The sequence below is a fragment of the Haliotis cracherodii genome, unplaced genomic scaffold (genome assembly GCF_022045235.1).
Source record: "Haliotis cracherodii isolate W230 unplaced genomic scaffold, xgHalCrac1.p SCAF_1, whole genome shotgun sequence".
In the NCBI taxonomy this organism is placed as follows: domain Eukaryota; kingdom Metazoa; phylum Mollusca; class Gastropoda; order Lepetellida; family Haliotidae; genus Haliotis; species Haliotis cracherodii.
Window position 1 is genome coordinate 76,626,396 of NW_027266264.1, and position 26,367 is coordinate 76,652,762.

The window sequence follows — 26,367 nt, forward strand, 5'->3', positions numbered from 1 at the left end:
CATGTTTTGCTAAAGTCACAAAAACATTTGACCAGTCCAACACAGAGTGTTTTCTATTCCATTCAAGAACATGAGGATAACAATGGATTAGGTGAGTGTTTCTCGTTTCCACAGTATTCTCATGTTGTGAGGAGAACCTGCTTGAATCAGCCATCTTCAGACGCAATGTTTCTTTCTATTCCAAGTAGCTGCACTCATATCCCAAGATACAGAAAAGAACATATAGCCTCCCATTGAACCTATCGATACTAGAACCATCAGTGATTTGTAAAACCCATTCTTAACAAAGAAAATAGTCGATGTACTATCATTGTTTTATCCAATGTCTTTGTTTCCTAAAGAATGCCAATTTAAACAGTATTGTAGTCATATGTATGGCATATAAGCTTAATGAGGATGGTAAATAAAAGCGACAAAACCCTTTCCGTAGCCTCAAGATATCTCTGCTAAAAGAGTCAAATGTACAATTCCTGACTGTATCATGTGTTTAAGAGTCACTATCAAATAGTGATAATAACAGGTGTTAGTGAAAAGGGGAGCATATCCTGCTCCACTGGTGGTACCTGTCACAAACACACGCAAAGGCAAGTCAATTGTTTACCTAAAAAAACACACGAACCGAATGGTACATGTCAAGATAGGGAATAGCATCAACATCGCCTTAGTCTCTGATGTGTCAAATTTGAAATGTCCTCCACTGCCTTGCATGAATCAGGTCATAGATTTATCCAAGGTCATAGATGCTTACAAGGTCAGAGACTTATCCAATGGCATAGATGTTTACAAGGTTATAGATGTTTACAAGGTCATAGATGTTTACCAAGGTCATAGATGTTTAAAAAGGTCAAAGATGTTTACAAGGTCATAGATGGTTACAAAGGTCATAGATGTTTACAAGGTCATAGATGTTTACCAAGGTCATAGATGTTTACCACCTTGGTGAAACCCATGAGCAAGGGTTTAATGCTGGGCACACCTGCCATGCTTAAGAGAAGCAACCAAGCTACCCGGAGTCTACGTCCTTCAAGTGTATAGTGGTATAATGCACATGCTTTGCATAACCCTTGAGTTACATATACTCAGCACGAGAAAAGACAACACAGCAAAAACAGGTCTCTTTCCTTCATGATATACACAGGCAATACAATACTTACATAATTATCTTTCAGGTCAGGGTGATCCTTTTCTATTCCATCATCCAATATTGTAACAGTTACACCTTTCCCTGTGTACCCAAAGTTCCATGCTTGCCTGACGTTCATATCCAAGCCAGCGCCCCGGTTCTGTAATAAAAACAATATCGTCAAATAACAATGAGTATGTTACCTAGGTAACCTTTTTATTGTTCTAAGGAATAAGAACAAACCAAAATGAAAGCATCTTATTTCTGTACAAAACGAAATTCAATGAAACATTTACCTCATTTTTGCCACCAGTGCCTTAGGGTCTATCTGATATCATAACTGCATGAGCTGAAGGATAACTCAGAGAAAGTCTGAATAAGCCCTGTGAAGATCTGAGTTAGAATTGGTCTTTAGCAACCCACGTTTGGTATTATAAGAGGCAACTAACGGGATTGGGCAATCAGACTCCTGGACATAGTTGATGCATGTCATCGTATCCCAATTTTGTAGATCAAGGCTCATGATGTCAATCACTGAACTATCTGGCCCAAACTTGATCATTTACAGACAGTGGTCATATATCTGGAATTGTGGAATTGTGTTTTCCATGAATGATGAGTTAGTGAGGTCCGATCTTTAATAGACCTGCTCAGAGGCTGATGTTCTGCCCCAAGTCTGCATCAAAATGTCAGCACAAATTCCCAAACTGGAATTGTAAATTTACCAGGTCAGTGTTGTTATAGTTATACAACTGTAATGGCTTTGAAGAGGGGACTTGTATTGCACTGACAAAAGTACCAATAAAGAGGAAGATGTATTAATACTTACTTTACAATTACTACATTGAAAGCAATGTTAAGACAATCTAACTTAAATTCACAATTTTCCTGATCAGGGCACTTCATTTCAAAGCCTAGATAGATCCCTGAAGGTTTAATGCACCTTTGCCGTATTGACGCCACATTGCAACAGGAACTCCGCTGTTCTAAACTACATGTAACATATCTATGGTTTGACAATCAAACAAACAGGGATCCCAATGCTCATAGATGATAATTATCATGATAATTCTTTTTAACATTATTATCTTCCTCCTCATAAAATGCAGGTTATTGGGTGAAGAACTGGGGACTGCCCCACAGCCTATCATTCCCATCCTCATCATCAATACTTTCATGCTGGAGACAAATGCCATGGTGCCACCAACTATGAAGGCAGATCGGCATAGTTACACAAGCACCAATCATCTCGCATGCCTCTCAGGAGACTATAGAGCCTCTGTTTAGTGAGAGGTATAATTACATGACAATACCAATCAGTGGAGCGTAGATGGCTGTAACACAATTTAACATCTGTCAGTGACACCAACAGCTCCTGGGAGATACTTCAGAGGTCATTGGAGGTCATTGCAAGTTCTTCTGGACTTGACTCTACCTCTGGATCAATATATTTCATCAATTGTGAAATAGTTATTTGATGGAGTTTCTCGAGCATGTAGTCTTCCCCTGAGGTTTATTTTCAGAGAATTTCACATTTTTGTTAATTTTTTTACATAAAAAAAGATACATATAATTTTGAATTACCTGAAGGCTTATGAAATGCCAGGAATTATTGAAAACAGCATATATACAAGCCACATGGTACTAAACTGTATGCAGTTATTCTCCAGTTGACAGATTTGTAACATATTAAGTTTCAGTTAAATTAATCCACAATTGATATGTTACCCTAAATCCTTATTCAGATTAATTTTCCATGTTATCTTTTAGTATGAACTGGCAGCCATTTTGTAACTTGTATTGAACATACCAAAGCACTAAAATATCATCTCCCTCAGTTCATTGTATTTTCCTTGACTTTACCTAGATATTGTTCATGTCAGCCCAGCAAGCTGAATGTTCTTTATGAATAAAATGTCAAAATACCTCACAGACTCAAAATTAAGGAAAACAATAAAAACAACATTCTTTCATAAAATTTTGTACAGGCAATTCTGGCTGACAATCATCTGAAAAAACTGTTATCCCAAACAACACAGACATTTTCCACAAATTAATTCCAAAAAAATTGACTTTTCGGTAATTCCTCCCAGAACAAGTTAATCAAGTGGTTGTCAGTTTGTAACAGAGGCATGCTGTACAGCATTGTATACAGGAGGTACAATGATCTCATTCAATTACACTTGACAAGTCGCTGTTTAAAGTAATATTCCTTGCCAAACAGTTGCACCAGCAACTTTATGAAGCAGATCAAAATCAGACATGACAAGTTAATTCGCAAGCCTGTCTAGTGCAGGGAACTGCACAGTGGGTGATGTACACGTGCCTCACATTGGCTGAGGAGTGTGATCGCAAAAAGTAGGTAGCTTGGCACACTTTAAATGCTTCATCTTAATAGGAAAGACACCCAACATCTTGCCTTTTGCTTTCTTGAGAATTCCGAAAAGCAAGTGTGAAAAGTGAAATTCAAGGCAGACCCCCTGTGATACCAAGGATCATACGATAGAGTTGCTCCTCATCACTCTCAAGATACTGAGTAATCATCTTAAACTCCACACGTCTTTCATCACTTTCATCATACACACTTGGACCTCTCCCTCCTTCTTCATGAATCACGGCTTATATAGAAAACGTCAATGCCAGAGTACAATCAGTCTCAAATATCTGCTGAAACACAGTCCATTGGGTGTAAGAGGCAAATCAGTAGTGAAAATTATATGAATGGATCACTGATGACACCAGGTGTTTGCAAAAAAGGTAAAAATGTCCTGTTTTCTCACACAACCGTTTTCCTGCATGTGAGGAAGAATGAGTGAGTGAGTGAGTGGATGAGTGAGAGGATTAGTGAGTGAGTGAGTGAGTGAGTGAGTGAGTGAGTTTTTACACCGCTTTTAGCAATATTCCATCAATATCATGGCGGGGGACACCTGAAATGGGCTTCACACATTGTACCCATGTCGAGAATCGAACCCGGGTCTTCGGTGTGACGAGTGACACTTTAACCACTAGGCTACCCAACCACCCCTGATGAGACACAGAGGACGGTTTCCCCCAAAACAGTACAGGCCAAGGAGGAGGGGTCAATAACATAATATACAGAAGTAGGAAGGAAGAAAAACGGACAGGCATCTTTCTGTTAAGATATTTTATACATGCCATTCTAATGACAACAAATAGTTTTGGCATTTGAACATTACTGACGAATATTATCGACCCAAAATGACACACCTTGAGGTCATGGTGATACTCTTGAAAAAAAGAAAAATGTGCCTATCAGCCAAATTGCCCATGCATATAACTAGCCAGCCTTGTTTGAAAATATGGATCTGATGCACCTTTCAAAATGATACAAATACAATTGATAAATGACCAGTCAGAATCCAACATATCATCAGTAGCATCATCATAATTATTCGCTTCTGATGCACATCCTTGTAAAACACTTCATTGCAAGCCTATTGTTATATAATTACACTCCTACATCTACAGCCTAACATTTCAATCAAAGTGTCAAGAGCTCAGTCAAGACACGGGACAACTTGTAATTACTCGTACCACATGGAAAACCCAGTCCCCTTTTTCCACTGAACATCCATGTAAATACATACACTGGATTCATTAGTGATAAGGACATGTTCAAATCAATATGTAATTCTTGATGTCAGATTGACCTGTACTAATACATATCTAGCAAGCAGTATGATCTCCAAGTCTCCTGGATATTCCAGGAACTGTGAGATAGTGTTGCAGCAGTCTGCACCCAATCAATACCTTCTGCTGCATGGGGATCTTGGACAAGGGTCATAATCTGCTGGTGGTCCATATTCAAATTAGTCTACAAAAAAATATTTACTTGAAAAATAATTTCAAACATTTTGGAGAATATTGTTTCATACGCATTGCATCTGTCCCGTAATGGAACATTTCTGCAATAATTATTATCTATCTATATTATCTACGCATAAATATATTTAATCTGTGACGACATGAAACATTTATCGATAAGAACTTCTTTATTGTCCGTGACAATGTCTCAGGGCCACTTCATCAGGGGACATATTTAATCCCCAGCCTTAAAAATGTGCAGAGTCTGGCTTGGAATTGCATACAACTGTCTAAGGAGTATCTTTCATCTGTTTAAGGAGTATTTTATTTGAATCTTCCTGTGGGGTTTCTTTGGAAGACTAGGTCACCAGTACCCCTGGCTGCTGGAATGAGCCTATTAAATAAAATGAGTGATCAGGCTTGGTGACTTGGCTAATCCCTTATGCCCCAGTGTAGTCAGTGTCATCATGCCCTGCTGTTGTGGGTGTCATACATTAGTAACATCATACAAGAACAAAACATTTTTAGTATCTGTGGCCACAGCAAATAAATCAATAGCATTTCATCCAAATATTTCTTAATTGTGAAGCCAGAGGCATCTTATTTATAAAAGGGTATGAATTACTCATATCCCCCGCCAATATGTCATGTCTGGCTGTATGCAAGGCAAGAAATATTGTACGTTTTTCAAGATCTGCTCCGGACACGAGCACTACCGCCATTTTCAGTCTAAATCGATGTCACTGCCATAGAAGCTCAAAAAATAAACTTTTAAACAATTCCAAACTATCAAAAGGCACCAGTTCACCACCAGACCTATCTTTGTGCCAAGTTTGGTTAAAATATCTCCCATGTTTTTTTACTTCATCTCTGGAAACGGACAGATGGAAGGAAGGACAGCACCCATTTCTATATCCCCCTTCCACTTTGTGGCATTTTCTTCTTAAACTAACTGTCTACTTTGTATACAACTTGTTGATAGATGAGAATCACACAAACCTGCTTGGTAAACAATGCATAAAGTATATTTCATCTAGTAAACAAATAAGTGAATGCATGTAGTTGTCGTGATTTTCTACACCAGTGTATTCTTGAGGATGGTAGAAATGTGCAGCAGCCGGGGACAGTAATCTAATAATATATTTACTGTAGGTCTAGTTGTGATGCTGTTGAAGCTCCATGAGGGCATCCACAGAATAACATTTCATTTCATATCAGTAAAAATAGTCAAGTTAAAATTGTCTTCAATCAAACCCAAAACATACATGTGCCTACAAACATCAGTTTACCCCAAGACAGTTATCAATGAGTTCTGTTTGGTCTAACAGCTTCATGTACACAAATGATAATGACATATCATATTAATAATCACGCCCTCTCAAATGTTTACTTCAAAAATCATCCAACGATACATAAATCGTTCAGCTGGAAGGATCTCAAGATCTGATTCAATATACTTTATAGCCTCCCACTAAGAGGCCCTAACTTACAAGCTGGACAAGACAGAAAGGCCAGGTCTGTAGGATGCAAGCTTGTCACTTCACTGGACTTCGATGTAAGGTTCCACTGTCAAAACAATTACAGCAACTTGTCCCTTGCCTCAAACTCCCCACCTCCCAATACTGCAGTCTCCTATCACTGACTACTAATGACATGGCAAAAATTCCCTGGTACCTTCTTAATGGGTTTTGCATTCAGAAACTGGACTGAATTGGGTTATCGTGTCCTGAGATATCAGTCCTGAAGAACTCCTCAAGAGTAAACCTGGCTTATCATTCCCCAGTCTGCTCATGAAAATAACATGCAGTCCCCTGCTAATATATGAGAAGTGCAGGTTCTTTATCTGCGCTTCCACTTTTCCCTGGAAGGTATCCAACAATTTCCTATATCCTCAATATCAGTATCCTCTCATTGTTATTAATGTGTCTACATCAGTGTTTCGATAGCTCATGCCCTTCAAGGATTTTTCCGAAGAACCAATACAATGGCAGCAGGATAAAAATTTGAACATAAACTTCTTATTCCAGTTTCACATGCATTCAACAGAAAGTCATGTACTATGAAAGCAATCAAGGCAGAGCTTGAATCTCCAATTCAACCAAGCAATTATTAAATTCATAGAAGAAATATACCAGGAGCTTGTCTGCCTGACTCAGTTACTTCCCTGTTTCAATAACAAACAGCTACTATCAGTCATGCAGAAATAACAATTAGTCTATGATAATCTAATTTTCACTTTGGGGTCCGTCTGGCCATTGATTCAGTTAGCATCTTGGAATACTGGTAATGATCAGTAGACATGAAGAGGAAACAAGTCAAACAAGAGCTAGTGATTACGACTGCACAGGGAAACATTTCCTTGTAGTTGTTTCCTCTTTTGTAGACAAGTACAGAATATTACTACTGTGATCACTACCAGTGTATTATGAGGGTGTGTACATAGTATGCATGGGCGATATACAGCGTTATACACCTTATGGTCAATACAAGTTCTTAGGAACAACTCTTGTCATCAACAAAATATGTGGTGATATATATTCTGGCTTGACCCATGTTTTGTCTCAGGCATCTGAACATATAGACACAGCTGGTGTTTGTCTTCCATTGTAGTGTTTGTGTTACATTACTATACTTGTTTAGGCTGCCAATGGCTTCACACAACATGGGGATGATTTATTCCCTATCCTATAGATTGTGTGAATACTTGCGGCAAAAACTTTCACCACAATCATAGTCAAGACCTCATCTTCCCCCGGAAACTCAGCCTTTCAGACAATTTCAGTTGAGATCATGTATATATAATCCAAGGGAATTGTGTTTATCCAGATGAGTTCAGTAGGAACGATACAATTCATATTAACTGTGTAAGGGCCTTCCTAGGGAAGAAAAGCAATGGACACTAGCTGCTGTTTTCCTGCAACCAAAGCAAATACTGATGAGTGAGTGAGTGTTTGAGCGAGTATGGTTTTATGCCACTCTTAGCAATATTCTGGCAATATCACGGCGGGAGACACTAGAAATGGGCTTCAAACAATGTACCCACATCGGGTATCGAACCCAGGTCTTCAGCATGATGATCGAACGCTTTAACCACAAGGCTACCTTACCGTCCCCAAATACTGATGACTGACAATGGTCCGTAAATAACTATAATGACTGCTTTTGATGACCGACTCTGATGACTGCCTGATGACTGACCATAATGACTGCTTTTGATGACTGACTGATGACTGCATTTGATGACTGATTATAATGAGTGACTCTCATGACTGCTTTTAATGACTGACTCTCATGCCTGCCTGATATCTGCCTCTGGTGACTGCCTTTAACAACCAACTCTGATGATTGCCTTTAACAACCAACTCTTATGACTGCCTTTAACCAACTCTGATGACTGCCTTTAACAACCCACTCTGATGACTGCCTTTAACAACCAACTCTGATGATTGCCTTTAACAACCAACTCTGATGACTGACTTTAACAACCAACTCTGATGACTGACTCGAATGACAGCCTCTGATGACTGATTCTGACTCTAAAATTAACCTTACTTTCTGCTACTGAAATCTTTCCTAAGTCTTGCTGTCCTTGACCTTAGGATCTTACAGGCACAATTTTATTTTCCAAATGGGAGTTCTATGCACACACTGTAAATAATTCAAAATAATTCAAATAATTCTATGAAGAGGTTATTTCCTTGCACAACTCCTTCAGACAGTTGTTTATTTTATCTGTATACGCAGATTAAAGATTCAAACCTTGACATTAACGGACTTGACACCACTCTCCCAATAGCCACTGCCAGCAAACGTCTACCACATATATCTCAGATATTCTGTCCTGCCAAATTATTTTTCTCTCATCTACAGTGTTTGCTTCACAGCCTATAATCTAGCCATGGCCGTTGCTGGTTTTGCATATCGACTTGGCTCCAAGTGTACCAAGTGGCTCAGGAATACAGATGATTGGCCGGGGCCCATCAGAGGTCATCTACAAAGCAAACGGCTTCGTCCAATCAATACTTTTATTATGCAGTGTGTCACAGAGGGAGTAGGTTTTAGCGTAATAGCGTACGTGCTCGTGTTTGGTAGTCAGTTCTGCGCTTCATGTAGTGGCAACTCTCAATTGAGTCCGCCTGAATTCAATCTTGACAACTCATTTACATTACGAGGAGGGATATACAGTATTTCATACATTCTGTAGTGGCGTTCCAGCACCTCTCCCCCATCCTACATTACATGCCAACCAGTTCATGAATATCCCTGCTCAAATAACCGAGGTCATCATTACCATAACTATATCAAATCTAGAGTCAGCAGTTTCTCAGTTTGGAGGTTTATGATAACACCAGTGACACTGGCAAACGTCCTTTAGTTGCAATGTCAAGTTCATGTCTTGACTATGTATTTCTGGCACATGAAACAAACACAAACAGAACCAACACATTAAGATAACCCAACACCTATTTTCATGACCATGTTCCTTCATCCTCAAATCAGCCCAACAACCATTCAAAATTACTTAACAAGTTCCAAGATCGAACACAAAGGGCAGAAACAATCTAAGTTTCATTTAGAGTGAGTGAGTGAGTGAGTGAGTGAGTGAGTGAGTGAGTGAGTGAGTGAGTGAGTGAGTGGGTGGGTGGGTGGATGAGTGAGTGAGTGAGTGAGTGAGTGAGTGAGTGAGTGAGTGAGTGAGTGAGTGAGTGAGTGAGTGAGTGAGTGAGTGAGTGAGTGAGCGAGCGAGCGAGCGAGTGAGTGGTCAGCCTCACAAACAGCTTGAGTTGTATACTCCTCAGGGGGCCGTGAATGAAAATTAAGTACACACTGATCCACTGACTGGGGCATTAATGCAGCACTTTTTAAGGCGAAGCTAGACCTAGATCATGTGTGAATGTGGTTTTACACTGTGGTAAAGAACTCTACATCCATGTCATAGATAACTCTACAAAAAGTCTGGATCAGATAAACCAATGTCCACAAGCTGGCAATGATCCCCTCCATTAGTGCCTACAGTTACAATTGAGAGATGGCGTTCATGACGGTTTCCCCATGTAGTCACCTCTTACGAGGTAACCTATTGTGTCCCAATATCCTCATGGGGCCGGAATCAGATCCCAAACAGATCACTACAGATCATTGTAGACAAGATGGCACATCCTGACAGATCCACTTCCAATTGTGTAACACACATCAGTTTCAAAAGCGCTGCACCCAAAACAAGAAATGTTATTCTCCACAGAACATACAAATCAATAGGTTATGCCAACAATGTGAACAGTGGAAATCAAAGAAGAGACAGCATTACACAGTGTCATCCTATTGGGGCTCCAGTACATGCATGACATTGTGGAATGCAGCAAGAAAGTCACTTGGGAACACAGCTCTAATGTGGAGAACTTGTTTGTGAGGAATCGTTGACCTTCATACTAACAAGTTGCAGGAAAACACACTACAAGTCAACATAACTCTCTTCAGTGTGGTGTACAAGAGAGGATAGGAGAATACCACAAACATTTCCAAAACAAAACTATACGCAAATACATATACAAATGGAAATCAAACAATTGTTATTTGACGATTGATTTAGGATATCACAACAAAAGTGAATACTCTTTAAACCTTAAAAATTTAAGCACCTAGTGAACAGTATTAGATTTAAAGATATGAATGAGTGATCAGTGTAAAACTCAACTCTGGGCAATGTTCCAGGAACATTATGGCAGTTCTTCAACAACCAGCTTCACATTTTGTACGGGAGTATGAACAAACATTTCAATGACGGAGATCCTACCAGCCCACTTTCACCTGAAACATGCCTCTTCCTGTTATTCATTTCCACGTCCATTTTTACAATTTTTTACTCCAACAGACACAAATAAGAACACCCCTGAAACTGTAATGTTTTTATTAAATGTAATCAGTCTTGTCCTTGGGATGATTTGCCTCAGAATCTGTTAATGTAGCACAGGTTAGTTCAAAGTGATTTCTTCTTGTTTATGAAAACTGACAAATTCCTAATGTGTTTCCATGTCACCTTAACCCTTCCTGTTAGAATCATTGTAAGCACTCCAGCTGAATGCTTTTGACAATGAGATAGTCAAATAGAATTATCTCACAAGTAAGCCTGTGAGAGAGAGGTGGTCAACCAATTAAGTGACCACCTGACCCCAAGCCAGCACAGACAGTCATTGTCACAGACCAACAATAAATGCCTGGGCCCAGTTGGTCCAACACTCCTCTAGCACCTATGACATGCTGTATGAATATTCTTCAAGAATAACACTGCCTAGGGAATATGACCTGGCTTTGCACCAGAAATGGGTCTGGCAGACAATCAAAGAATCTGCTACAAAGGAACTAGGTCCAAGAGATGTCAATTGGTCTCCTGACAGAGAGAGCCTTCACTTCAACTTAAGGCCAAAGCAAGATGCTTTAAAGAAAGATTATGTCTCTTGATGAAGTCTGTGGTGTCCCTTTGAGCTAGCTTGGATAAATATGCAGACCCTGGCCATGTTAGGAAACCAGTCAAGCAAATACACAAGTCTTAAAGTGTTTTATTAGATCTTTTGCACTGTAATGATGAATACTATATTAACTGATTGACAGTAGTACTGGAAATTAAATATTGTCAGATTTGGTATTGGCATGAATAATTCATTGATCAAATAGAGCAATTTGATGAAGGTTGTTCCGAAAGTCATACACATCTCCACTATATTGTTACTTTTAGTTATGCTGTAGCTGAAATGACTTCTTCAAATTTTAATACACTGCCAAATATACTTTCAATTTTTTTTTCTATCTCACTGATTTAGGTCAGTTTTATAGTGTATTATGAAACTTGCCATCAAGTACAAACTATAAAACTGATTGAGCCAGAAGGCGTGATTTCCTGCCTTTGAGACTCTGGTCATGCACTCTTTGCATAACAAGATGGCTGACCAGACAGCTTCCTCCAGGACAACAGGAACCCTGGCTACTCAAAAGTCTGGCCAATCAACTCGTAAATCTCTGCCATAACAACTGTATGACCTTGGGCATGATGTATAAAGGGACGTAACTCTCAGTGCGCTTGTCACAGGTTGTGAGGCTAATTATTTCTTTTATTGTCCTCTTGACTAATACTGTTTTTAATCAGCTCTCTCAAGACTCAATCTTTGTTGTAATTTGAAGCTTATTTTTTCTCATACCATAAGCATACGAAATAAATGTCCTTATGATTAACATTAGAGAGAAACCTTCCTGGCATTGGTCAACACTTAGCATGCTTTTCAAACCAGATGCTAAAAACACATATAGAATGTATCCAAGTTCAAGTTACCTTGTACTACAATTAGCTTCATCCAAATAGGGTTAATATAGTGAGGTATATCTTGTTCCTCTAACAGGCAGCATGGGTAGCCCAGCCGTCTAAGGTGCCACGATTTGCAGTGCAGAGTTGCATCTGGAACCTGTGATCATGGTTTCAACCCAGGTTCGCAACGATTATGTTTCTAGGTTTCTCAGCACCATATCCGTTTTCGTGGGTCTCATCAAAGTGGTAAACACATCATCACTTCAGGCTTTCCTCCCAAATTAAGTGGAGATGCCGAGATATACAGTCAAGCCCTGTTAATCTGACACGTTTGGTTGCAAATGATGATGTCGGATTAACAAGTATGTCCGCAAAACAAAAATATGTAGTATTAACATTTGTGATAAAAAATTGGACAACTACCAGATAGGTAATGAAACATGTATGTTTAAAAAGAAAATATTCATATTGTTGTGTTATACTGTCAGCGGAATATGTTTCCTAACCATGCAACCTCAAAAAAAATTAACACAGGGTATTTTGATAACAGATAGGGGCTGTATGACTGATTCACAATATTTTGAGAGCGTAGTTTGGTATCGAAGTCGCCATGTTAAAACTAATGCAGCAAAGCTCAAGAGGGCTGTTTTCTTATTGGCTCACGTTGACTTTCAGTGAGTCATTTCATTGGTTGGTGAAAGTTCATGAAAGTTCGTTCTGACTTGAGCTGTAGAATGGGATATATCCTCAGCAGTAGCGAGAACTTGAATCTGTCTTTCATAAGTTTTAGGTAATCTAGACATGTGATTAATCACATTTTGTTTATTTCAAGGAATAATTGTTTATTGTTAAGCAGGTTTCTCTGCAGCCACTCAGCAACTCATCTTGCATCAAACATGGGCTGTGTACTTGCAGGCAGATGACCACGGAGTTTCTGATCACAGTGTCGGATTAATGAGACTGATTAATGAGTGATTTCCTCAACCCGTTACAAATTAGGTGTGTCAGAGTCTGAGTGCAAGACTGTCGTATTAACGGGTCTAAATAGCACTGATAAAATCAGTTCCCATCATTAGTGTCAGATAAAGCCGACTGTCGGAATAACGAGACCCTACTGTAACTGGATTACCGTTTGAAATGGCGTTAAACACAACACCCTCACTCATTCCTTTTAACAGTTTATTGATCTTTCTCTCTGACACATATTACTGTTTGTCTTAAGAGGGGTGAACATCTATTTGTTCCCTCATAAACTCTTTAAAAAACAATCAAAGTTTTATTCAAATACTCATGCACTGAGAGGCAAAACATGTCAAGTTTGGAAAACTGTTTTCTTGAAAACTTTTGATAAGCTTCAACATGTGGTAGGTTGGTAAGACAAACATTATCCCTTGAGCAGAATCCCCGCCATGACTGACAAATAATCACACCCATATCTTAAATATTGAGGGTCCACCCAGCAAAAATCCTGCTGTTTTCGAATAAACCAACATGTCTGCCCTGCCCATGAAGATATAGACTCAAAGAAGCCATAAGGCAGTCGGGTTTGATAATCACAGTTCTTCAGTGAAAAAATTCAGTCTGTTTGCTCTCAGGTATCATTTATCAATCTCAATTTTCCATAAAAGTTCAAAGCATTATGTTATGAATATGCTGACTGTGTAAATGGTTACATGTAATGTTATATCATGTTATATATTTTGCCAGATAGCTTATTCTTTGAATTTCAACAGATGGTGCAACTAAACGTTGCCTCGGTAATGTTTGGTGATTCCAACAGCTGACATTTATTTACCAAACAACACTTCTCTCTTTATCAAATGTCCCAAAACAGATGGAAGACAAACTAGAAAGGAAAATCTTATGAAGAAAAGTATTAATATCATATTAATAAACAAAATATACAAAGGAAACATGAAGCAATTACTTAGACAAACAACACCTTCCCACAATAATTACCTTGCATTAAGATGAAATGGGTTTGTTTTTACTACAAAAATGGAGCCATTCATGGTGGTCCGTGTGTTTGGGAAGAATGCCAAATTCACATCTCTTTAGATTTCACTACGTCTTCATACTCTATCTCGTTTCATATACTATCTAGTTTTATATATACCGTCAAATATATTCAACCTATAACCATATGAAAAAATCCTATCTGTGATCATTAAAAAGAGTAAAATGATAAAATTAGAAACTGCCTCCCTCTGTGTGTTGCCAGCCATGTTGTTGCCACGACCTCCTCCAGCATGGAGTCCGTGAGTGTTCTGCTGCTCTACAAAGCTATATTCTGGTTTACTGCCCTACTTGTTTCTCAGAATATGTGACTCTTCATCTTTCATATTTTCCTCATCTACCTTGCTGCAGAGCAACACATGACCAAATTTCTACCGAAATGTTTTGCTATTCTGCAGAAATGTCAAATTAGCACACGCTTGCCCACACAGTACATACAGATTTGAAAATCTATACACAATGCATATGCAATGTCAACATTTTCTATAAATTTTTGACATTTTCATTTTAAGACCAGATGTTTTCACTCACAGATCATGGTTTACAACAATAGATATATACAACACTATAGAATTACCCAACCTTAGCATATGTACCCATACAGCAGCTTCTGTATCAACACACAACTACTGTGGTGTGGACTACTGCCAGCATCGCCATGGAGTCAGTCCACTTGGATACTACAGCTACACTGTCAGTCTCTCACTGAGTTCAGTACACCACTTCAAGCAATAGTCCCGTCATGTCATGGCCGGGGACGTTCACCAGAACTGGAGCACACACATTGTACCACTTTCACCATTAGGCTACCACACGACCCTGTCATAAGTCAGGATGTATATCTATATTATCACTGCAGCACGGTGCCACATACTGTCAGACCTGTCAAGATCTGGGGTAGAATAGGTCTTCAGCAACCCATTGTTTGCCGTAAAAGGCGACTATGCTTGTTGTAAGAGGCGACTAACGGGATTGGATGGTCAGACTCGCTGACTTGGTTGATGCATGTCAACATATCCCAATTGTGTGGATCAATGCTCATGATGTCAATCACTGGACTGTCTGGTCCAGACTCGATTATTGACAAACCGCCGTCATATAGCTGGAATATTGCTGAGTGCGGCAAACAACAAACATACTCTCAATGGGGCACCATACTTTTAATTTTTAAGTTCCAGTGACAGAAATTCCCTTCAGCCTTTCCTTCCACAATAAACTGATATCACATGAAATTACTGAAATACACCAAACTTATTCACTTCAAACATGTGCCAAACAATTCCACTCAATTGTACAGGATAGTCACTACCATGGTTGAATTGTAGTGCATATTGTTTTACCATCAAGATATTACAATGCAACAAGAATACACCCTCTTTCTTAGAGTGTTCCGTTCTTTACATCTTTTCATATTCTGGATGGATAGTGCTCCATACTTCTATGGATGGATAGTGCTCCATACTTCTATTGATATTCTGGATTGATAGCACTCCATTCTTCTACTGACATCCTGAATGGAAAGTATACTATGACTCTATTAATATCCTGGTAGGATAGTATTTCATACTTCCATTAATATTCTCATAACATTCATCATCTAAACTGATCAACAAAATACCAATTTCAAGTTCTCCATTTTTTTCCAAGGTTTGAGATAGGAAAAGTTAATTATCTAAATCTATTCTTAAAAAACAATTTATAACATATTTATCCTGTTTATCAAGTGTTTTAGCTGCTTCCTCCATTTAGCTGCAGAGCCTGCTGGGTCGGTTCCTGTCTGCATCCGTGGACATGCTGATCACTGATTTCAATACACTGCTACTGTCCATGCCCTACACATGATGCTCCAAGCTACACTGATAAGACACTGCACATACACGCAGTTGCTACACAATGATAGTAATCACAAGGGGAAGGAGAAGAAGGCACTCCTACTGCATATATCTTAAAGGGCTAGAACTGAAGAAAATGTTTCCAAGGGAGGCAGAAAGCAGAGATCCTTTTGGATAAGAAAGTATTAAGATTAATAGACACAGAGACCAAAGCGTGAGTGAATGTATACGACATGGGGTTTAACGCCACCTTCATAAGTGCATCAACCGTGAGTGAATGAGTGAGTGAGTGAGTGAGTGGCATAGGGTTTACCACCACCTTCATACGTGCAAAAGTTCTAAATTGAGGGCTGGGGGGCTGGGTAGCCTAGTGGTTAAAGCGTTCACTCATGCCAAAAGCCAGGGTTCCCAGCCACGATATTGCTGGAATCTTGCTAAAAGCGGTGTAAAACTCAACTCTCTCTAATGTGGGAGTATGCAGTGTGATGACACAAAATCAACCAGGTCACTGCAGCATGGTGCTCTGAGAACAGCTCCCCTGGCACTCGCCCACCAAGCTACCTTTTCTACACACTAGTTCATCCCCATTTCTGTAACCACTTGTTCATGATCCACCACGTGCTGAAGGGAGATAACTCACCCACCTGTTCCTGATCCACCACTTGCTGAAGGGAGATAACTCACACACCTGTTCATGATCCACCACGTGCTGAAGGGAGATAACTCACACACCTGTTCATGATCCACCACTTGCTGAAGGGAGATAACTCACCCCAAAAGCCAAGTGGAGGAGGAATGGTAGCCATGTGGTAAGAGTGTTCATCACACGGGGTAACATCATGCAAAACAGAGGCTGTAACCATATAATTCTTCATAAACTTTCCTCATACATCCCAGTAAACTACTCATAACCATTCGGGGCGGTCAGGTGCCTAGTGGTTAAAGCGTTCGCTCATCACGCAGAAGACCAGAGTTCGATTCCCGACATGGGTACAATATGTGAAGCTCATTTCTGGTGTCCCCCGCCGTGATATTGCTGGAAGATTGCTAAAAGCAGCGTAAAACCATACTCACTCACTCATAACCATTCAATCTTCAATCAGATATGTATTCAACATTAACATTCATAAATATGAAGAAAAACAAGGTCTGTGTTTTTACATTTCTCTTGTGAAGTAGCTTGAAGGTGACTGATCCTGCAAGAGCACTAACTCTACTTTAAACAGTAAGCCACCCACTAGGAAAAAAAGCTTTCCACACTGGCTCATCAACCACGAAAAAACATGGATGTAGATTTCAGTTTACAGTCCCCTGATACAGACAGAGGAAACAGAAGTTTCGTGCCGTCGATTTCTCAGAATTACATTCCAACTTTTTACCCCGTATTCCAAGCACTTGAGCACATGTCTGAACCCATTCATTGATTATCCACTCTATCTCCCTATCCCAAGATCTCAGTGCCTCCCAGCCCTTCAGTTTTAATGGCTGTTTGTTTTTCCACTGGACATTTTCTTTCAATATAATTCTGACCTCGAATTCATGATAAATATTATAACCATACAACTAACAATACTTTAATATTTTGAATGCAGTTTGCATAAAGAACATATTTCTCTTACCATATTAGCTATCAATACAGATTTGGCATCAGATATTTAAGATATCCATCACGTTCGTGGGTGATATCGTTACAGATATCACTTTTAAACTACAACAAGAGACATTGTGGACCCTACAGCTCATGGCCTGGAATGATAAAATCCCATTTGGTCAAAGGGACAAACGGAATTACCATTGAAACATGAGAAGGTTTTTTCATGAAACCAAAATATACATGCCGAAAATGGACGCTTAATGGTTGAATGGAATAAACATACTACTACAACGCTGTTGTACAATTAGTAGGCAATGTAAAGGGCCCTTTGAGTAGAGAAGTGTTTTTTTTCTGTGGGAGTTGTATCATATAGCTGAGCCTGATGCTGACGGTGTACCAAAAAGCACCCTGTGTTTATTTGAACAACAGGTGAAGCCACTGTCAAAATTAAAACACGCTTGCACACTATTGAACCTCGGCTTGATTTACCTTCTTATGTCTCACAACAAGATGCTAAATCGGAATTCCATGGAGTCACGTGCTGTGGTCTGGCACCGTGCCAGTGGGATGATCATCTCTAGAATGTTCATGGGGCCAAGGGGAGGAGAGGGTAGCCTGTGAGGGAGGGGGACAAATGAGGAGAGGGTAGCCGGTAAGGGAGGGAACGTGGGGGACGGGAAGGGGAGAGGAGAGGGTAGCCTGTGAGGGAGGGGGATAAATGAGGAGAGGGTAGCCGGTAAGGGAGGGGACGTGGGGGACGGGAAGGGGAGAGGAGAGGGTAGCCTGTGAGGAAAGGGGACAAATGAGGAGAGCGTAGCCGGTAAGGGAGGGGACGTGGGGGATGGGAAGGGGAGAGGGTAGCCTGTGAGGGAAGGGGACAAATGAGGAGAGGGTAGCCGCTAAGGGAGGGGACGTGGGGGACGGGAAGGGGAGAGGAGAGGGTAGCCTGTGAGGGAGGGGGACAAATGAGGAGAGGGTAGCCGGTAAGGGAGGGGACATGGGGGATGGGAAGGGGAGAGGAGAGGGTAGCCTGTGAGGGAGGGGGACAAATGAGAAGAGGGTAGCCGGTAAGGGAGGGGACATGGGGGACTGGAAGGGGAGAGAAGAGGGTAGCCTGTGAGGGAGGGGGACGAATGAGGAGAGGGTAGCCGGTAAGGGAGGGGACGGGAAGGGGAGAGGAGAGGGTAGCCTGTGAGGGAGGGGGACAAATAAGGAGAGGGTAGCCGGTAAGGGAGGGGACGTGGGGGACGGGAAGGGGAGAGGAGAGGGTAGCCTGTGAGGAAGGGAACGTGGGGAACAGGAAGGGGAGAGGAGAGGGTAGCCTGAGGGAGGGGGAGGAGAAGAGAGGAGAGGATAGCCAGTCAGGGGGGGACATGGGGGACAGGAAGGGGAGAGAAGAGGATAGCCTGTGAGCGATGGGGAGGAGAGGATAGCCCATAAGGGAGGGGACATTGGGGACAGGAAGGGGAGAGGAGAGGGTAGTCTGTGAGGGAGGGGGAGGAGAGGAGAGGATAGCCTGTGAGGGAGGGGACATGGGGGATGGGAAGAGGAGGGTTGAAATAGCCAGGCAGCATGAGGGAAGTGTTGGCACTAAAGACCGGGGTTGACACGTCTGGCAGCAGGAGGGGAGGGGAGGACACTAAGGATGGGGGTGGGGTGGGTGGGGGGGGGTGCGGGTGTGTGTGTGTGTGTGTGTGTGTGTGTGTGTGTGTGTGTGTGTGTGTGTGTGTGTGTGTGTGTGTGTGAAGCAAAAAGCACAATCAGATTGGGGTGACTGTTTCTATTTCAAGAGATGATACCCACGTGATTAGGTTACCACAGAATGTGTCTGTATTTGTGGTAGGATGTACCCACTCAAGGCTGTGAGGGATTGTTACAAAGCAGACAATAGTGCAGAGTTCATAGAGAGAGAGATGGGACGACCATGAGGTGGGCAGGGTTGATGGAGCAAAAATTGAGTCGGCACGGGAGTTTGCTTCACATGGGGAGTTCCTAAAGAATGGCTGAAGCACCCTAGTTATCAGTGATCCATTCATAGTCAACACAGAACAACACAGTCAACAACGAACAAACTATCCCCTACTATACAAGGAAAGTTATGCCTTCAACAGGTTGTTTACTTCAGTGGTATACGAAATCAAATACTTTGAAGACAGCTAGCTTCCTCTCTTGAAAACACTGATAGTGTAAATAACATTCCAATCAAAGGATAAACTTCAGCAAATTTCGTCATCAGTTTGAACGAAATGTGTATGGGTCTTTAGTCAAATTCTTGAAGTTTCCACAGCACAGCTTGAAACCTCTTTAACAGTAGTTTTTCTATTACAGTGTTAGATTCTCACAGATAAGATCAAAAAGGATGAGGCATGACAGACTGTTTATTATCATTATTGGGTCAACAGTTTTGTTAGGAAAACAGCATGAGTTTCAGCCTGATTTCCCCCTGCTGCTGCTTCAGACAGATAAATTCACCTCTACTTTACATAATACCACCCTAAAACTGCTTCCACTGATATCAACATAACTGAAATGTCAAAAACCACCCAATTTCAGACTTCACTTTTACAAGTAATTCTCATTTGTCTCACAATAACACTGATTGTAAACACCCCATGTAAATGACAGAGAAAAATGTGCACCCACTAGTGTGACGGAGTCTCCTAGCAGTCTGCAATAGAAGCAGCATCCATTCACTGGATACACAAGAAGCTAATGAACAACCACAAGCAAGACTTATATTGTCCTGTCCATTTATCCTCAATCATTCTGACAAGCACCAGAATCTGATTGGGTCTCAGTAGGGGTCTGATGTAGGGCCCTGATGGTGTTGGAGAAGGCCAGGCCCTAATGGTATCTCAGTAGGGGTCTGATGAAGGGCCCTGATGGTGTTGGAGAAGGCCAGGCCCTAATGGTGTCTCTGTAGGGGTCTGATGTAGGGCCCTGATGGTGTTGAAGTCCAGACCCTAATGGTGTCTTAGTAGGGGTCTGATGAAGGGCCCTGATGGTGTTGAAGTCCAGACCCTAATGGTGTCTTAGTAGGGGTCTGATGAAGGGTCCTGATGGTGTCGGTGAAGGAGTGAAAGTAAATTATACCCTGGTTAGTTGACACCTGGGATCAAGGTCCTGCTGAGGGAGGTCAATCTTCAATACCAATTAAGGTCCCGAAGGACTTAATACTGCTCACTGGATGAATTGGAAATCTACCCCCTACTCATAATGCCAACCATGACTCTAATGACTGCATAATCTGTCCCGTTTTATACAGGCTGCCAAGCTGAAATCATCATGGAACCTTGCTGTGATATGATACGCCAAACTCGCTAAGGATGTTTAGCAAATATTTGATTGCTTTGAGTACTGAAAACGTCATTTTCTAGATTCCAATAATCTGTCATCAGCATCTGGTGGCATCGTTGTAAAACGAGGTTTGGGCGAATCAATACAATGTCAATATTTGTGGTGGAGGAACAAGGAAACTACCTGGAGAGACACCGAGGGTTCCTCCATCTCTGTATATTCAATGGGATCAGATGCTGCAGATTTCTTTGTAGGGTGGTGGCACAACAGATGTCAGTAAGAGACCCTGACTGAAGACAACCTGGAATGAGGTGGCTAGACCACATCCCAGCACATTTAATGATGTCAGATGCCACAGGGCGGCAGGTGATCAGGTATCAGTCTGAGACACCCACAGCTGGACTGTCTGGAGATGAGGTATCAGTCTCAGACACCCACTGCTGGACTGCCTGGTGATCTGGTATCAGTCTGAGACACCCACTGCTGGACTGTCTGGAGATCAGGTATCAGTCTGAGACACACACAGCTGGACTGCCTGGTGATCTGGTATCAGTCTGAGACACCCACAGCTGGACTGCCTGGTGATCAGGTATCAGTCTCAGACACCCACAGCTGGACTGCCTGGTGATCAGGTATCAGTCTCAGACACCCACAGCTGGACTGCCTGGTGATCAGGTATCAGTCTGAGACACCCACTGCTGGACTGCCTGGTGATCAGGTATCAGTCTGAGACACCCACAGCTGGACTGCCTGGTGATCAGGTATCAGTCTGAGACACCCACTGCTGGACTGTCTGATGATCTGGTATCAGTCTGAGACACCCACAGCTGGACTGCCTGGTGATCAGGTATCAGTCTGAGACACCCACTGCTGGACTGTCTGGAGATCAGGTATCAGTCTGAGACACCCACTGCTGGACTGTCTGGAGATCAGGTATCAGTCTGAGACACCCACTGCTGGACTGTCTGATGATCTGGTATCAGTCTGAGACACCCACTGCTGGACTGTCTGGAGATCTGGTATCAGTCTGAGACACCCACAGCTGGACTGTCTGGTGATCAGCTATCGGTGGCTTATTACCTAGCTAATGTTTTTCTGACAAACTTCATACATGGCTATAAAAGACTACCAGTAAGAAAGCATCAGGACTACCATTAATAAAGCGACAAAACCCTTTCCATATCCAATAGAAATCTCTGCAAAAAGCACAGTCGATTGTACGATTCCGACTGTATCATGAGCATGTACTTATGTTGTCCTGCACCGTGACAGTGAAATTTATATTTTTTAGGTATTCTTTTTTACTAAAAGCCTAGGCAAGTGTAGATCAAACTAACCAAGTCTAGTTTGCTTGAAAAAACAATAGAAGAGGAAAAGGTTTTTTCCAAAGAAATTTTTTTTAAATATTTTAAAGACACGTTTTCATTGACTAAGTGTTAGTCTAGTGTTTATGAATCACTATCAAATAGTGATGATACCAGGTGTTCGTGAAAAGGTGAGCGTATCCCACCCCATCGGTGTCCCATCACAAACACATGCAAATGCAAGTCAAGAGTTCACCTGAAAAAAAACATGGGAACATATGGTATAAGTCAAAATAAGGAATTACATCGGACATCATTTTTGTCACTGATGCATCAAATTTGGAAATGTCCTCCACATGTCTACCATAAAACTTTCCAGAGGCAGCATTCATCAGAAAGCCTTGACTCTGTATTTTCAATATAGCTCTTGCCCCTTTGAAAAGTATATTTGTACTTTTTTAAGTACTAATATTACCTGATTTTATTCACAGCACCTCTGGTTGCACCATATTTTGCTAGAGACCTGTTTTTTTAGGATTTACAATACATGAAAACAGCTTAAGTGAAGTCAGGAAATGCTAAATTCTTTGTAGCTTGTGGTTTGCCAGATGTTCACATCAAAGTGATGTAATATAGACAACAGATTACAAAACAACATGCAGATAAATAGCAAGCTTCTGCATTCTGTAGCATCAGATTATCTCCTTCCCCATCAGGAGGCAGCTGACCAGATGTCAACATCAAAGGTAAATCTGCATACAGACTGCAGGACATGGTTTCGCTTAAGTCGTAAATTTTCATTTATTCAGAAGTGTTTGAAGATTATAATCTGTTTGTTTGAAAAATGCAGATGATCTCTTGAAGTCATAGAAAGTGGCATGCTTAGTTCGTTCTCCACTGTATAAACCACCAGAGCATCTCTGATGGAGAGTTCCCAGAGGTATCCTGTTGACAGAGCCTGGCATGATCATCTCATGCACCCCATGCACATGGAGACAACCACCAGTGGGTCCTTGTCAAAGTGAATGAACATGGCATGATAAGCTTGATCCTAACTGTGGGCCTATCACTGACAGACACCATTGGAAATAACACAATGTGTCATGCTCAGCTTAATCACCACTGCATGATGACCACCAGTATTTGTTCTCCATGCACTAGAGCTTCATGACTGGCTTCAACACTATGAGGCACCATCATCTCCTGGCAGTGGGTTCCTGTGGGTATAGGGATGGCATGAAACACTCTAGCAGACATAATGTCATCATGGGGCTTTTTATTTGGTAAATACATGTGCACACAGTGTTCTAAAAAATATCCTCTACTCATGATGTTTTTATCTCATTGAAACTGACCAGATTCCAACCGGTGTAAACCATAAGCTGCGACATCTGGGGCAGATAAATGACAAATATGGATTAAAAGATTACCTCACAACTGTAAAGAATACAAGTCACAGAAGGGTAAGGACCAAGCTCCGACTGAGTCTTCACAGCCTGGAAATTGAGAGGGGGAGATACTCCAACACCCCAGTTGAAAATAGGTTCTGTCCGCACTGTGACAGCCATTCCGTGGAGGATGAAGAACACTTCCTGCTTTCATGCCCACTATATACAGACCTTAGGAGAAATCTGATGGCACTGGTAGAAATAGGCGACCCTTCCCAGACCGATAAAACCAACCTCTTAAAACACTTTACGAATCCACCAAAAGAAAGGTCAAGTCTTGTTGCCCGGACTATATACCACATGTTCAAGCTGAGGCCATAAGAAAATTCTATTATATTCAATCCAATTAAGTGTACGCTGCCAGCAATAACCTAATATACATAAATGTTTAGATGATGTAATTGAAATAATGCCTCTATACAAAATGTACATCATATACATATACCTGTCATATCTATAATTATATACATGTTCATATGTAGATAGTCTGTACCCTGCCCTATGAGGGTGTTCAGTACAATAAAATTCTATTCTATTCTATTCTATGATGTGGATTGTTATCCAAAGCAAAAAAAATAATATGCAATCTTATTTGCTAGTTTTCACAAAATTGAAAAAATTCTGTTAAAAAAGAACAGCCACACTAGGTGCCTTGTTGTCCAAGTAAGATTGTATCATTCAACCAAATGAACAAACATGTCATCTGTGAAAAGAAAAATGCACGAGAACCTTCTGATGCTACAGTCTCAAGCAGTTACAATGCAATGCAAGTTATCCTAATATTCCAGTAAGTTCCCCAGGGACAGGTGTTTTTGCTCTTGCACAAACCATGAAACCAAGATGACATCCAGACATAAAACTCCCTAAATTAAATGCCCAATTAAACTGCAAACCTTCTTGTCACAGGTGTCCCTGTATCTGAAGAACACTGAAACTGATACAGTATCTGTAGGCGTGTCAGAAAACTGATACCATACTGACACACGAGATACCATAATGTACATGGACATTGCAGAAAAAACTGCATCGATTACTTCCTCCCAGGTGTGCCACACTCAGACCCCAATCCTGACATTTCTGCATCAGACTCCTGACACCTGCACTGTTTTTAATGACATGGTTAGCCTTGCTCCAATGCTGTACTGAAACATAAGTCCATTGATGTGTACCAATTCTATCCTCCTAAGTCTAGAAGGACTCCAGTCTCTCATAGGGACAACTTGTTCTTATTTTTTACATAACCTAAAAAAATATGTTTTTAACTAATAATTATTGCCCTGTGACTTGTGCTTTGTTTGTTGTTTAACGCCACACTCAGCAATATTCCAGCCATATGAGGTTGGTCTGTAAATAATCGAGTTTGGAGCAGACAATCCAGTGATTGACATCATGAGCAGCGATCCACACCATTGGGATATGAGGACATGTATCAACCAAGTCAGTGAGTCTGCCCCCCACCCCCCCCCCCACCCCCCCCGATCCCGTTAGTCGCCTCTTACAAAACGCATAGTCGCCTCTTACAACATGTAGTCGCCTTTTGTGGCCAGCATGGGTTGCTGAAGACCTATTCTACCCCGGATCTTCACGGGTCTAGAGACTTGTGCAAGTCTATGACATGACATGCCCACTGTGTTGCCCTGTGAGTACTGACACACACAGCTCTGCAGCACAGCTGTCAGGAACACAGATCATCCTGTTATTCATCCCCATCATGTGTCCAGTGCTACAGACAAAGTAAAGGGCAAAGCACGGTGAGAAGAACCACCACCTGGGTTGACCATAGCCCAAACACAGATGTACTACACCTCATACCGGCCTAATGTGTTAGGGGTTGGTATCAAATGTTAAAATGCCATTATCAGAATTTCAAATCACTCTTTCGAGTTGGAGCTATTTGCATGTTAATAATTCAGCAATGCATGCTATCTCTCATGCTTCAGATTAGAATCAGTGATTTGGGAGTATCGGAGTTCGCCATGGATTAGCACATGTGAACCTTTGACTCGGTCCCTAATAAACCGGCTGACCAGTGCCCTGAGGTAATGAAAATGACCCAGTAGATGTATATATCTGGCATTCCTATCACGGGGCTAACTGAGAGTCCATACCTTCCGGAATGGGTAGAATTCTTTCTCCTGTTTGGACTTCAATCAGGGAAGGATCTTGTTTGTTTAAATTAACTTCTTCTACTACTATGAGATTCCATTGCCCTTTGTAAACAAACAACAACAAACAAATAAATGTTATCCATTTGATTGATGTTGAAATCATTTCAACAATAATGAAATCTTCCAAGGGTAATTGGTGAAATAGATGCTAGTTAGAAGCTAAGCATCCCCAAAGGTAGACCTATAAAAGAATGGAAACTGTGCAAACATGTTCAAATATCAGCATCACTATGATGTGAGGCAAAGACATACTTCAGTAACCTTGTTATGCCGGAACATAGATACCATTCAAGATTGACAAAGCTTGTATCTTTCTCTATACAAATTAGCATGTATTCTCCCTAGGGAGCTGAGAATACTATCTGAATGCACGCTGCGATATTGACCAGGGGTCCATTCCACCAAGCTATTGTAGCCCTAAGGTGATCATAGCTCCCATACTTTAACACAGACTGACAACTGT

The 26,367-nt window shown here is 41.1% G+C and overlaps 1 protein-coding gene across 2 annotated transcripts in view; it reads right to left on the reverse strand.

Moving 5' to 3' along the window:
• Positions 1-26,367, reverse strand: part of LOC139476196 (furin-like protease kpc-1) — a 222,526-nt gene that overhangs the window by 84,451 nt on the left and 111,708 nt on the right. For both annotated transcript variants that reach the window (XM_071259401.1, XM_071259392.1), the window contains exon 4: positions 1,155-1,283. In XM_071259401.1, coding sequence (XP_071115502.1) covers positions 1,155-1,283 — 129 coding nt within the window. The remainder of the gene's footprint in view (positions 1-1,154; positions 1,284-26,367) is intronic.